This window comes from Pezoporus flaviventris, unplaced genomic scaffold, assembly GCF_033815535.1.
Source record: "Pezoporus flaviventris isolate CSIRO_AGI_PZ_B2104156 unplaced genomic scaffold, CSIRO_AGI_Pfla_v1 ptg000015l, whole genome shotgun sequence".
NCBI lineage: Eukaryota > Metazoa > Chordata > Aves > Psittaciformes > Psittacidae > Pezoporus > Pezoporus flaviventris.
Genome location: NW_026892563.1, coordinates 30489969 through 30504920, shown reverse-complemented (window position 1 = coordinate 30504920; position 14952 = coordinate 30489969). Strand labels below are relative to the sequence as shown.

Here is a 14952-nt window from a genome sequence, read left to right as displayed (position 1 = left end):
TCTAAAGGCACTCATTCAATTAGTTGAAATATTCAGAGCTATAATGTGTCATGTATCAATTATCTGGCAAAGCAATATGGAAATCAGCATGAATCAGCAGCTGTGGATGGTCAAAGCACTTCTTATTGCCACAATTATACATACAGTAGAAAGCAATTGAGCTAGTAATTCAGTATGTCTGGGGAAGAAAAAGTGGGACAACATATTCCTTTGACTTCAGCTTCTCAATTATTCTGTTGTTTTTTTTTCTTGGGCAAGCTATTTTTTGCTTATAAAAGCACTGAAAGACTTGAATTTCATCCTCACTAATATTTCGTTCAAACAGAAGATCTATAATGTGTAAGAGCAAAGGTCTCACTGCACCTTTCTTTTGGACTGCAATGTATATATCTTCCACCTGCTTGTCCAGTCCCATTTCAAAACATTTATCATCTTAGCTTTCACAGTAACTTCTGGCAACAAGTTTCTGAATTTAATTATGTGCTTTGAGAGAAAAGTATTCTGTTTTATTTAAGTCTGCTGCTTGTTCTTTTCACTTTCCAACTTTCCAGTCTATTTGGCCTCTTTTGCTGCTGTGCTGTAAGTATGCAGTTAAAATCACTTTTACTTTCATGCCACTTCAATAGATTCTCAAGTATTTCCACTTCAGTCTGTTTCTAATTATGATCTTAGACTCTGCATTTCCTGGATTCATATCTCTTGTATCCACTCTCCTTCTTTAATGGTCTCTTTTTCACCTTTTTCTTCATTTTTAGTCCAGTAGCAAAACTTTGTGATTGACTGTTTTCCATATCTGGACCAGCACTATGCCAAATTTGCACCCTATAGCTTATTAATTCCTGCCTCCAAATGCATTTATAGAGGTTCACCTTCTGAGTACTTTTACTTCTATGAAAGTTTGTTTTGTTATTTTTTTAATTTGTAGAAACTCTGTGAAACCCATCTGAAATGAAGCAACTTCCATTATTTCTGTCAGTTCTAGATTCTTTTATCTTTGTTCATTTGCCCATCCTCAGTTTTTTATTATGTTTCATTTCTGTGGTGATATTCTCATAGAAGCCCCTCTCCTTCCTTAATTTCTGTAACTCACTTGTGCACCTCTCACTCTATGAAAGTAAAAACTGAGTAGAACAGTAATTTGAAATAGAGCTGAGAAGGTGAGATTTTTTTGGTGTTCTTTGAAAACTCATCTTTTCAGACAGGCAATAGACCCCCTGGTTTGCAGATACTACCACTACAGGCCTCTGATAAATCTTGTGCACTGCTGTTGGACACCTTATCCTCATAAACATATATCAGAGAACACATAAAAATATTCACTGAAGGGGTAAAGGGGAGGTGGGAAGGGGTGTGCAGCAGCACACTCATCAGTAATCTAGTTACCCTCTATTTTGGTGTTAAGACCTTAGACACTGAGACAGCTGAACAATTTCTAGTTTCCTCCTTTATAGCTCCTGAGTTGAAATGTCTCATTTACAGCCACATCTCAAATAAAAGGCATTCTTTGCCTGTGGGAAAATCCTACCCTTTGAATGAACAAAGCTTGGGCTTTGTGAAGAGAGAATTGAGCAGACCCGTGGTGTAATGGAACAATGAGAACATGTACGGCTACAATAGAGGGTGTTTTGAGTAAAAAAAAAAAAAAGACACCACATTGCCCTTACAACAATCAAAGCATATCAAAATCACGAGGCTCAGAAGACTACTTAGGACTTGGTTTGAAATTCTGAGCGTATGAATACCTTTGCTTTTTAGTTTTGAGAATCTTTTTTTCTTTTTTTTTTTTTTCATTGTGTCTGTGTTTGAATTGAAAGAAAGAGGGGTTTTCAGTTTTCAGTCCTTAAAACAAGAGGGGAAAAGTCTCTCCTACTGCCATCTTTTAAAAAGTAGAAAGTACAGAAAACAACGCACAGGCAGAGGAGCCCGAGCTTTCAGCTGAAAAATAAATAAAACGAATGCTCTTGAAGACTTTCTCCATATCAAAAGCCTTCCTTCCCCCAAACCATCTCCATTTTTTCTTACAAAAGCTGAGGTGTGGAGGAATAAGTTTTCACTGTGGCAGGCCCAAGAAAGTAACTCATTATAACCCCATGTTAATGGTTGCATTATAAGTACGCTATTTCATTCATGTGTTATTCTGCAGAGCATAGCCCTTCAAATTGTGTTAAAATAATTTGGTTTTTCATATACATCGATGATTTAAAGTGACATTAAGCTATTAAATCATTAGCATAACATTGAAATGAAGTTCTCCAGAGGACACTCAGTAATCACTAAAAGAGGTGGCACACACCCTAAAACACAATGTAGATAAATACTGTGCAGTCAGATGAATTAAGAAATCATGGTGTAGGATGGCTTTTATTATGGGACTAAAGAAGAATAATATTCAGTTTACATTTTCAGGTAGGAGATGTCTGTCAAGAAACTTAGGGTGGAATTGTTGGCTTAATTTTATGGCTGAATTGTCCAGCTATTATCCCTGAACACTCACAAGGCAGCTACTTTGAAATTGCTTTTTGTTGATAAATACTTGAATAGTGAATGGGGCATATAGCTGAGCTGTATGAACTGTTATTTCTTCATTTATGGTGACTTTAGAAAAATGAGATACAACTATTTTTAGGTTTTTTTTCAGATAAGCTCAGAATTATTTTGGAAAGGTCAAGAAAATAATATTCCAAAGCAGAGAAACGCTTTTTGGGAGCCTGTTTGACACTCCTACATTTTTATGTTAAAATATTTAATGAATTTAGTGAAAGAAAAGTTTTTAAATTTTGTTAGATAACATATGGATTCATATGGATTTTTTTTTTTTCCCCATACTGGAATGCTCATTTAAGTTATTGAATTCAGAGTATTTTATGTAAGTTAAATCTGAATTTGTCCTGGTTTTACTTTTCTTTTTCCTCCCCTCATGGTGGATGCAGCAAATCTCTCCAGGTCCGACCTTTAATAACTTACTCTAAAAGCCTGTAGTTTTGGATAATGTCTTCAATAACGCACAACACTTGAAAATATTTCATTTTTATGTACATAATAATTGGCTAATTTGATATTTCTTGGTTTGGATTCCCTGTGTGATATCTGAAAAGGCAAAGATTGTGTATTAGTTTTGAGGCTTTTTTCTCCATACACAGTAATTGCATAAAGTTAATATTTTGGATGCTTGTACATGGGCAGCGCATCTGCAGTAAAGTACTTCTTGAACTAGATATACTAGATATATTGCTGCTGCTCTTTGGAAAATAACTCTGTAGTATGATCTTAAGTGATATGTGTTTTTAAAATGGTGCTGTTTATTATCACTGATCTGCTATAGTGGCATGTCTTGCTCTCTGTTTTTTCTGGACTTCAAACTTTGCTATTGTTTATACCTCTAGCATTCTTAAACTTCAGTTAATTTTTTTTGTCTGAGGGGTCAGAATTTAAAATTACCATGTCTATGAACATCATATGTGATCTTCATGAAGACAATATAACTGTTAATGGAATAATTTCACTTGAAACTGGTGACAGAGTTGTAATCTCACAGTTGCTAATGATCTAGATCATTTATTATTCACAAAACTCAAATCATAAAGAAATTATTAAAGTGACTTGATAATTTTCTTCATTGAAATCTTTCCTGCACCATTAGATGCTATGTGGAGTGTTGAATTTCCTATCTCTGTCTTATATGGTGCTTCTATAACTTCCCTTTCTTTTGAGACTAGGTTGCTCAGTTTTTCACTCAATTCAAGAAAGGAAAATGATATTCTATTAAAATGTTCACTGGTGGTGGTAATTTGGTGATCTATCAGTACCATGTTTTATTCCAACTGAGACTGCAGACCTTGGGAAGGTATTAGTTCTGGTATTAGAATCATTAGTTCTGAGCAAATAGAGATAGATACAGATGCTTTGGGAAGATTGCATGAGTCCAAAAGGGGTACGGAAAGCTTTTGTAAAAATTACATGTCTTAAAAAGCTTTGAGAAGTTCTGTTTATAAAGTCTCTGATCACAGTGAAAACAAGTATAGAGGCTCAGAGAGAAGCAGGCTCTTTGGAATTTGCTCATCTCAAACCTTTAGTATTTCTAACATCCATAAGTTGATGATAATAATTATTAGTTCTGATTATTCTATTTTTATGTTTGTAATTTAGATGACTTGTGAACTTTTTCTGGAGTTTATCCTAGCCTGCATTTCTATATTGTATAAAGGAAAAAAAAATATACAATGATATTTCTTACAGTATTCTATTAGTATTTTACAGTAAATAAGGTTCCCTCCCCCCTTGTTTTCAGTATTCTTCCAACTACAAAACAAATCAAACTGACCAAAATTTGAAGTTTTCTTGAACAGAAATTTAAAATCTTCATAAAATCTTTCTTCACAGCTTAGGTTCAGTCTAAATTTGTGGTGGGACCTAAAGCATCTTTAGCCCATCCTCCGAAAGGGAAGCCTCTAAGCTATAATCACAAACTATTTTCTCTAGCTGTTACTGCTTGAATTCTTGACACAATAACATTAGCTTTGCTTTGTAATTCAAGTCACATTTTTTATTGCTAAATAACATCCCAGCCTTTCTGCATTTGATCTTCCTCTCTCTTGCTATATTTTCCTGTGAATCGCTTTGACTTTGTCTCAGGGATTCAGAACTGTTTTGACAGCTTTCAAAAATGCTCATTGCATCAATCTTGCTGTATGACTAGTCAGAACAATAAGAGTATATCTCAAAACCATTCTCAAGTTGCAGAGAAAGAAAAACAAAATACAACACAAAAAGCATTGCTAGCAAGTATGAGTACCAAAGTTGATAAAGTTGGTTGGAATACCAGTACCATATGGGGATCTCCCACAACACTTGAACTTCTTTCACAAGCCTGTGGTTCCCTCACTAGCACTAAGACAGCTGTAAGCCCCTTTGAAGAAACTTGCCTGGCAGTTTTCTGTGAACAGGTCCCCAGGTATCTGCTGGAGCTCATGTTATGATGTAAGGTGGTGTGCCACGTGTGAGAAGAGCAGTCCAAGCAATTTTCAGTCAGGATTACTTTTCCTTTGTTAGAAGGTCTGAAGACAGCAGAATTAAAGTTTTTATTTCTATTTATCTACATTATACTCTGACATGCATTTCCTTTACCTTTCTTTCACTGGTATCTACACAGCTTGTTTACTCCCCAGATATGCCCTTGGAGAAAAAAATTGCTTTTGCCTGAAGAGGGTATATCTTTCAGCTGAAACTACCCATATTAATCCTCATGGCAAGTGAAGAAATAAACAAACCAAGGAGAGGAGGAAGGACAGAAAAAAAGTTTGCCAGGGTAAAACTGTAGGAGCGGGTAAAGTGTTTTATTCTTTAGATATTGCTGTGGGTCATTTCACTTGTGTATTTGTTTTTCCCTCTGTGGTTTCTGTGGTTTGTATTTTCTGCAGGTTTCCTAATCCTTGATTGGTAGGAGGCAGGGAGGAGTTGAAGAGGCTGACATGTTGAAGTGCTAGTTTGCTGTTTGATTGAGGAGAGCTCTGGATGCTTTTCATCATTCACAAGCAGGAAGTGAAATGTCTGCATTGCTTTTTATACCATTTTGGTTAAAATAAATCAGCAGATATGACCACACATTCTTTATTACTATACTGCAATATTCCATTGGTAAAATGTCCCATGGGATCACTTAGTACAGTAGTTAAAGCGCCAAATGCATGCTTGCCTGAGGGGAAGCTCGATAACTTTAATAACACCAAGTTTTGCCTATACTGCATGTGTTCCAACCATGCATAATACTGTGTCACATAAAGCCAAAGAGCCATGGGTGGAATTCAGCTACACATATACAACTATTTTGAGTGAAAAACGGAGCATAAAAGATTGACAGCTAGAAAGATAGGGCTTGTTTTCTCAGGTAATGTACTATGATGATAAGAATGTGAGAATTAAATGTATTAGTCAAAGACAGTGCAAAGAAGTGCAATAAACTTTGGTTTAGGTTGCAGAGATGCCATTAACTTACCCAAGGTGATTTTCAGTGGGATATAGCTACCCCACTGTGATAAAGCTTTTCAGATTGATGTTGGACCCCTTTGATTTTATTTTGAAATGAAGTAATTTAAAATAAATAATGCTCCGTTATCTCTTTTTACTAACCTTAAATTTACTGCAGTGACTCATGAGTTGCTTAAGCGATTTCAGTGATCTGAGCTGAATTTCTCAGCGAAATAAACATAAAATCTATAATAAAATAGGGATCAGCAATTTGTTTACCTCCCTTTAGTTGCAGCACTTATCTTCTTAATAGGGAAGTTTTAGCAAATTCTCCTTGGCCTCTTTCTTCCTCCTAGTGCAGTTCTGTCTGAGTTTTTTGAGTCTTTGTTCACAGAAGGAGTCAAGTGTCATTCTGAGAAAGCTGTCACCATTGTTCAAGGCTGTTGGTGTCTGAATTTGTATTGTACATTAGCTTTTCCTTATAGGTTTTCAAGGGCCAGCTGCCGGTACTTTATTTCATTTAATTTTGAATATTCCTATTTTATGGCTTGGAGAAACACGGAGATATGGCTTGTCTGTTTACTTAAAAAGAATAAAAATGTACATCAGAGCCTTGATGTGACTTTTAAGCAGTAACAATGGGCCTAGAACATGTCAATGGTAGAATGCTGCGTTTCTGGGACAAATGGTGCTGGCTTTATTCGTGATGTTTGGTGGCTTTTGTGGCAACATTTTGTCTTGAATGCAGTGACATTGGCACTTCAAGTATAAGGGCAACTGCTTTTTGAAATACAGTTTTTAAGAGGTTTTGTGGTTTTGATGGGTTTAGGTTTTTTAGTAGAGGATTAAAGTGGAACTCAGGAGATCTGTTCTGAGCTTCTCTTTTAGGTTCAGAAGTCTATAAAATATAAGACATTCTGCTTAATTCTTGTGTGCTCATTTCACCAGCTGTGAAATGGGAATAATACTACCTTCTTTTCCTTACCATTTGGTCTTTATTGTCTAAATGTATTTTTTGTCTTACAGAACCTCAAAGCAGAGATATGTTCTTTACCGCATACATATTTGTTAATGTAGTTGTGAACAAAATCAAGACATGTATAGGTGCCTTTTTGTAAGTAGATCTTGGTTTGAGGCTGCAGTCTCAAAAAATGCTCTAAAAACTACCTTTTCTTATTCAAAATGTTTGATTACAAAATTCTTTTTCTTACTCTATTGCATGGTCTGCAAATGTTACTTTATTTCTTTCAGGCAAGTTGCATAAGCTTCAGTGATTTGCTCAGTGCAGTATTTGTAACTACTTTAATTAGACAGATGGGCTTTTATACAAGATAAAATGACTCCCTTAAAGTAATAGGCTTTACTAATATTACTACTATTAAATGGAAAGGCCTTTTTTTAACTACTAGCAAACCTTAATGGTAACTTTGAGGAAAAAATAGGTCTTACAGTCTGTGTTTGAAGTAATCCAAAGTGCATATTGTATTCATATAACTCCAAAACATGAAATTTTAGTATTTCTGTTTAACACTTGTTTTGATTTGTTCTTAAAGGTGCATCTTGTGCTAATAACCATTAGTAAAGTGAAACAGCACCTGAAAACAGATTCTTCAGTATTATTTACCTACTTAAGAATTTAGATTTGCTTTGTACTAATCTTCAGTATTTTATCATCAGGCTATGTTATTATCTTACCAAATTTATCCTTTTATGCTCTGTGTATCACCAGTTTTAGCACAATTAGAAAGTAAAAAATTAATGCATTATAATGAATATGTTTTCTACAGTACAAATGTTGTAATTCATATAATCTGCCTCACTAAAACTGAACAGCAGTAGGTAAATGTATTGCGAGATACTGCATTATGTCACCTGTTAGTCTACTTCACTGAGAGCAAGAATGGTGAGCTGTTTAAATGGCTAGACTGGTGATAAACAATGACTCTGATGCACAATGAAATGGGAGCGTGTTCCAGCATCTCAGGGCCTTCATTGCAACTTCTCTTTGTGTTTCAAGGGAGATACATCTAGAGTGCTTTTACTGATCACGAATTCAGTGGAGTGCTGTGGGGAGCAAAATGATCCCTAAAGTAAGCACTGAGGGCTTCAAAGGTCAAACTTTATGTTTGAAAGTTGTCAGCCAGTAGTACAATAATTAAATGTTCATGTTAGATGCTTTCCTGTGAAATGCTTGATTCAGATTTCCTGTGGTCCCTATGTGCAACTCCACCAACTGTGTGCATTAATACTCTAGTCTCCAGGTGACAAAGCTGTATTTGTGGCAACATCTATGCTGTGGAGAAAGGTCATGTTTTGCTAGCTGGAAAATTCTGTTGTGTGAAGGGGGGAGGCTCAAGAGGAAGGCTGGGGGCTGCCACCAGTCACCATGCTTTGCTTGTTAGAGTCACCAGGGAAAGTGGCAGAAATGGGTTTTATCTAAATATCCCTCACTGGCTGCCTGCCTGAGCCAGGGCCCCACAGCACTGCGTGAGAGCTGGCCTGAGCCTGGGCAGCCACACCGTGGGAGGCAAGGGCAGCCAGTCCTTGCTCTCAGCTCTCCTTTAACATTCCCTTCCTACTGCATTAAGGCACTTCCTTCCCATTGCTGCTTTCTTGTCACATTACTGAGAGCCACAGCTCCTTGTTTTCTACTGGCTTACACACCTGAGTAAAGTCTGACCTGACTTTACTGATGGAAAATCAGCCTTTCACGCACCCATAGTCTTTGTTGGTCCTGCTGTTGTGTGGTGCACAAAATAGATGAGATATTCAATAGAGGAGTTGTTTCAAGACAATTGAAGGCAGTCAACTTTTTCTTCATATTTCAATGTCAAATGAGATGCATAATCAGAAATAAGTTGCTACTGCACCCTGTTTTTTTCATATTCATCACATTTTTTATTTTGTCATATCCAATTCTGCAGTTAGAGCATGTGTTGTAAAATGTGCCATGATGTGATACCAGGTCCTTACTGTAAAGGATGAACTTTTAAGTGAATTGGGATGACACCATGCTGCCAATGCTAATATTGAAATGGGCTTTGTTCTTTTGAGTTTCAGTCTCAACTTTCTAAGGGTAGAATTTGGGCGAGGGATGTGTAGATACAAATTTTTTGCTTGGCTCTTTGAAAATAGAAGGAAACATTGTCTTTTTTGTTGTAATTTTTAATACTTCATCCTCCTTCATTTGCTACTGAAACCTATTGCTTTTGAAATAGGAAAAAAAGCACCACGAAACTGTGAAACTTTCTATAGGAAGAGAGAATTCTTATTCTTCATGGTTCCTAAATTAGGAAAAAAGTGCAATGAGATCAAAATCCTAGTATCATTTAACACTTGATTTTTTTCCCTCTGCCCTGACTGTGCAATCAAACTATGTATATTCAAACCTTAATGAACTTTCCAACATAGAATCATAGAATAATTAGGGTTGGAAAGAACCTTAAGATCATCTAGTTCCAATCCCCTTGCCATGGGCAGGGACACCTCACACCATGTCCCCCAAGGTTCTGTCCAACCTGGCCATTTTCTAACATGTCATATCATCTACAGGCCCATTAAATGTCTTAGAATCATGAGACTCTGTGAATTTATTTTCTTTTCTTTCTAAGCTGCCTGGCCATTTTGGCCCAGCTGTGTTTCTTGCATTATGAACTCATCCACCACAAGTCTCTAATGGTTTTAACTGAGGGTCTAGAGCTACATGGAGCTTTCATTAAAAGGGTTTGGATATTTTTTAATGACATCTGATTTGTTAGCAAAAATGTCAAGCACATAGTTGCCATTTCAGAGTTTCATAAATCTGACTCAATTAGTAAAAAGAACCCCTTGACCTCATGTCCGTGAGCCTTAGTCTAAGTGCTAAGGAGCTATTGGCACATGATATTCAAGTCGAATGATCCTTTTGTTCAGTTCCATTTTCTTGGAGCAAGGCTAAATGTGCAGCTCCCTTTGAATTTAAAACCTTGCTAAATTATTTAGTACTACATGCCACAAACTGATTAAATTTTGCACAGAGTAGTGAGATTGTTTCCCAGGTAGGTCATCACTCAGTTCAGTTTACCACTTAAAATTTCTTTCATTCTCAGTCAAAATACAGCAAGGGCCATCCATCATTATCACATTGTCCTTTAATTTTTCTGTCAGCCTTTGTCAAGCTTGAAACAAAAGCCTTTACATTTTTATCAACTGCAGCTATTGTTACCCGACTTGTGCTCAGTCATTTCGGAATATCTATTGTGTTTTTACCAAACAAGTCAAATATTTGCAATAGGTCAGATCTATCACATAAGCCAGCTAAACCAAACAGAACCATTTCTCATTTCTTTGGAAATGGAGAGTAAAAATGCAAATGCTTAGGGCCAAATCGGCAGTGAGAGTAAATTTTCCAGGCTCCCTGCACTTAAATGGATGAATGTCTTCTGCCTTAGTAAGAAGAATGTGGTGTCAATTAAAGAAAGAAGGAGAGGCGAACAGGAAATTTTGATCAGGCAGGGCTTGTCAGTGTTTTGAAATGATCTTGTACCTACTATTCCGCCACCCATAAACAGGTTACATCTGTGCCTCTGCTAAAGAGCAGCCTCCAGACCTAGCCAAGCATTACATGCTCCTCCTTTATCCACTGTCCACTCGCGATCAGCCATCAGATTACCTGCTGTCTGCCTTCACCTTGCCAGTGCTTGGTGGCATGCTAACAGACAGTAGTGGCCATGAGGAATGCCTTTCTGGAACCTTCTGCCATACTTGTTTCTGCACCCTGAACTGTGACATCACGTCTGGTCCTCACTGAAAAGAGAGTTCTTGGCTGAGCGTTTGTATATCAGCTCAGACCGACCTCCCCGCCCCGTGCCACTAGAGAGAGCCTAGGAACCCATCTCTTTCATTGAAAATCCAATTCAGGTCTTACCTGTATAACTTGTGGGAACATAGCATGGAAAAGATTTGGGATGAAGTGTGACCCCTTTGCTATTTCCAACAACTCTTTTGGAAACAGTTCTCCGTGCATTGTTTGTATTTCAGAGGTTATGAAAGTGATGAAATGAATACCAACCTTAAGAACATTATTGAATTTTTGACTGAATCTTTGTCTGTCAGCAAAAGTTCATTTTTAGGAGTGAGGTTTCAAAATTAAAACTTTGACTTACAGGTATCTGAGCATGGCTTTTCTACCTTCTTTGGTTCCCCATCTGCAAAATAGAGCTATTTTCTGCTTCACAGGAGGCTAAGGATTAATACCTTAGTATTACTGAAATAGCAGCCTGGTGCATTGATCTGGGTATGGCTACTTGAATTAAAAAGTTCCACTCCACAAGGTCTCTTGCTCATAATGATCTTTGGTATTTAGCGGTGTGAGTGTCATAAACAAAAATTTGTTTTCATATGAATGTGTGCAACTAGGTTCAGAAATTGCAAGGCCAGAAAAGGAATTAAGTTTCACTCCAACACAGGTTTCTCGGGCAGAAGTCTGTAAATCCATTCTTTTAAGATCCTTCTTGAAAGAGAGCTCAAGAGGACAAGTCTATGTAGTCCCTTTTATAGCATGTCTGAGTGGCTGCCAACAGGGAGCTCTGTATAGTGTAACATATGCCTCACCAGTAGTTTATAGGTGTGCCCTGTAGGAAAAATAGTGACCAAGAAGTCCTACAGGACAGCTGTAATTCCCTTTTCTGGCATGCAGATGAAACAACACACCCTCTTTTTAAAACACATTAATTCATATGTCTTAAGCAGAGCCTATGCTGTTGAGATCAGTTTATAATTGTAGTCTGTCTGATTTTGGGAACTGCCAAACCTGCTTACCTCCTAAACCTACATGAGAGAATGAAGGGCACTGCACATTACTGCTCTTTTTTGGAACATGCATATTCTGCATTCTGCATTCTGTTATGCAAAAGCATTTTCAAGGCAAAGACAAGTAAAGTTTTCATTAGAATCCGTAAATATTGGAAGAACTGATGAAGAGTCTGTCAAACTCTGTAGGACTGGAGTGCCCTATACATGTAAGTCTGTTGAATGTGTGGCTTGGTGCTTTTCAGAATGCTGATCTGTGCCTGAATTTGGGCTGTCTGAAACAGGATTTATGGATGGGATATGGTCCAAGACTTGTGAGCTGTTCTTCTTTACCTGTTGCACACTCTAATGTCACAAAAGAAATGCCTGGGCAGATGTGAACCAGGCATTTCCAGAGTCCGGGACAGACATAGATTTCATTGCTTGAGCAGTGCAGTGCTCTTCAGGCTGTTGATTCCTGGTTGCTATCTTGTACTGTAGTCTTTGAGGGCAAGTAATTGTAATGCTGTGAGCAAAGCAGACCAACTGCAGTCATTTGCATGGTGAATTTTACCTTACTCTGCTAAGAAAGAAGCAAAGCCAAAGCTATTGATTGTATTTACATTTCTTTTGAGAACATACATGTTTCTTTGAGGCTTCTGACTAGCTGCCATTTTGATGTTTGGCATTAGGAGTTTGTGACTTTGACTGGGAAACTAATTTCTGTACAAGTTTAAATTTTTTTCTGGTCATATCAAGAATGATGAAATCTGTCTCATCTGTTTTAAAACACTGATGTATCCTAGGTCTTGTTAAGTAGTCTGTTTCCTAGGTAGCCTTTCTTTTAAAATAAGAAATCCTGTTGGAAATACTTCAATCAGAAGAGAAACCAGAAAGCAGTGAACTTGTAAATTCACCAGTGACTCATTGAAGCTATTATGTGGTAAAGTAAGTAGACGGTGTGTTCACAGAATGGAAAGCACTGTCATAAACCATAACTGTACTTGCCAGTTGCAGTTAACTTGCCATTGCATGAAGTAAATGATATATTTAAGAAAGATAATTAGTGGAACCATAGGTCACACTCATTAGGTTCTACGTACAAGACTGATTTGTCAAGCTTTCCTAATAAACAAGGCTTTGCTCTCCTCATGAAGTAGGTGAATTTTTTCTGTTTGATTTCATTTGCAGCAGATACCAGGGAAGCAGTTTCCCTTTATGAGAAGCAATTGCATAGATCAGTACATGTGACATGTATCTTTTTGACATGTTAATTTATTTCTAATGCTTGTTATACTCAGTTCTTTTTAATTATTGTGGTACTCACTCTCCAGGTAATGTTACCATTTTTCCTGGTGATTAATGTGGCTGCATGGTGGGGTTTTTTTTAAGCCTGTTCCAATTTTTCTATTTTGGGATTATTTTGTACTGAGAAACAGATTAAATATCAGTATACAGCAATTGAAAGAGGGATCTCATGCCGTTTTCTGATGGCTTCGAAAATCCCCCAGGTATAGATTGCACAGAAAATAGTGCGGGCGTTTTTCAAAACCAGAGGAATACAGAAAATTGTAGGTGACTCAGATGTTAACCGACAAGGAGACTTTTAAAGTGGCAAAATAATCTGTCATCCAATATGCAAATAAGGTAAGCATGCTAATTTGAAGCCTTGAGAGTAATGCTCAACTCAAGGACCCTGTGTCTGAAATGTGTTCTGTAGGACCCAACACTGTAAAGCTCATGAGCTACTTCAGCTTCCATTGATTTCAGTCAGAATTGATGGTACTCAGAGACCAATTGCATTTCTTTCCACAGCAAGGGAAGACAGATCGTGGGTCCGATTTTTGCTATTTTATTGCATTGAATAGCACCCTTCAGAAATATTTTCACTGAAATCAGTGTGGAATGAGTTAGTCACCATCCACTGCTGAGAAACTAGTCCTTTCCTTTTAAACCTACAGTATAAATAATCTGAAAAATGTCAGATACTTTTTATGTCCTTATGGAGGTGCTTTTCCCTAGTTCTCTTCGGGGCTTTTGTTTATTCTTTAAAACCTGCAATCACCTTATAAGCAAAGTGATACTGGTCTTTATGGCTTTTGGCAGTGTAATCAAAACATTTTCAATCTGTACATCTGGTTATGTTCTGCTATGTACTGGAGCATTTTGCAACAGACATTGTTTTTTCTGCAAAGAAAACGCCGCACACCGGAGCTTGTCATACCTGCACTTACCTGATCAAAAGCTGAAAGGGCTTTTAGGGTGCTGGTATCAGGGCTGTGCATTCCTTCTGACTCATTTGCAGGGAGGGGTTAAGAGTAGTATTATTGGCATTTCTGGTTTTTAGTTCTAAACTGGTTTAGAGAAATACTGATGTGTGTATTACGAATAAATTTTAAGCGTGAAGGATGACTGAAAGATGATTGTGCCTGCTACTTAGGGTAAAGATTTTGAAATATACTCTGCTCTGGATCTTAGCAGAAAACTGTGTCTTAAACAAATGTGTGGGAAGAAGAAAAGCAATCCGGAAAAAGCAGCTCTTATAGTTAGTAGCATTTTCTCCCCTTTTTCCTTCCATTGAGTCTGTCTGAAAGTGGGTGTTTTAACATACAGCCATTTCTCGTTAACATGTGTGTGTTTATTTTAGCATGATGGTGTTGTGTTTTATTCATCTCCCACTCTGACACAGCATGTTTCATCCGTATATGGTTTCTAGTGTATGAGACATTTAAAATGGCTCAGTGAAGAAATGGATTCTTGTCACTTAAAACAGTCACTCTCCAGATCTGTGGAAACTCGGTCATTTTAACAGTGTTTTAAATTCTTTATGCTCAAAAAATTGAGAGTGATATAATGTCAAGAATTTAAGGTACTCTGTTGTACCTGTATTAATTTGTGTTAATCATGTTTTAATTTAGTCATTTTCGACATACTTGTATTTACAAATTAAACCACTGTTATGGTTCTCTTTTGTTTGCATGATATGATTTTATTTTATATTTTTTTTCCACTCACCAGATGTTTTCAACACTTTGCTTCCCACTACTGTCATCCCCTCCCTTACCACTGCAACAGTCACAACCACTGTAGCCTTAACAACCAGCACAACCACATCGGCAACAGCCATCAGCACCAGAGGTACAGTATGTTTCTTTGTTATGGCCTGAAAAACACATTATAAATAGGAAATCAGAGGTTTGATTTTTAAAAAGGATAGAA

The 14952-nt window shown here is 37.1% G+C and overlaps 1 protein-coding gene across 3 annotated transcripts in view; it reads left to right on the top strand.

The window, feature by feature from the left end:
• The window catches only part of CADM2 (cell adhesion molecule 2), a 628684-nt gene that overhangs the window by 568532 nt on the left and 45200 nt on the right, over positions 1-14952 (top strand). For 2 of the 3 annotated variants that reach the window (XM_061453969.1, XM_061453968.1), the window contains one exon: positions 14752-14871. The exons of the other annotated variant lie outside the window; for it this stretch is intronic. In XM_061453969.1, the coding sequence (XP_061309953.1) occupies positions 14752-14871 (120 nt within the window). The remainder of the gene's footprint in view (positions 1-14751; positions 14872-14952) is intronic. 3 annotated transcript variants of the gene reach the window in all.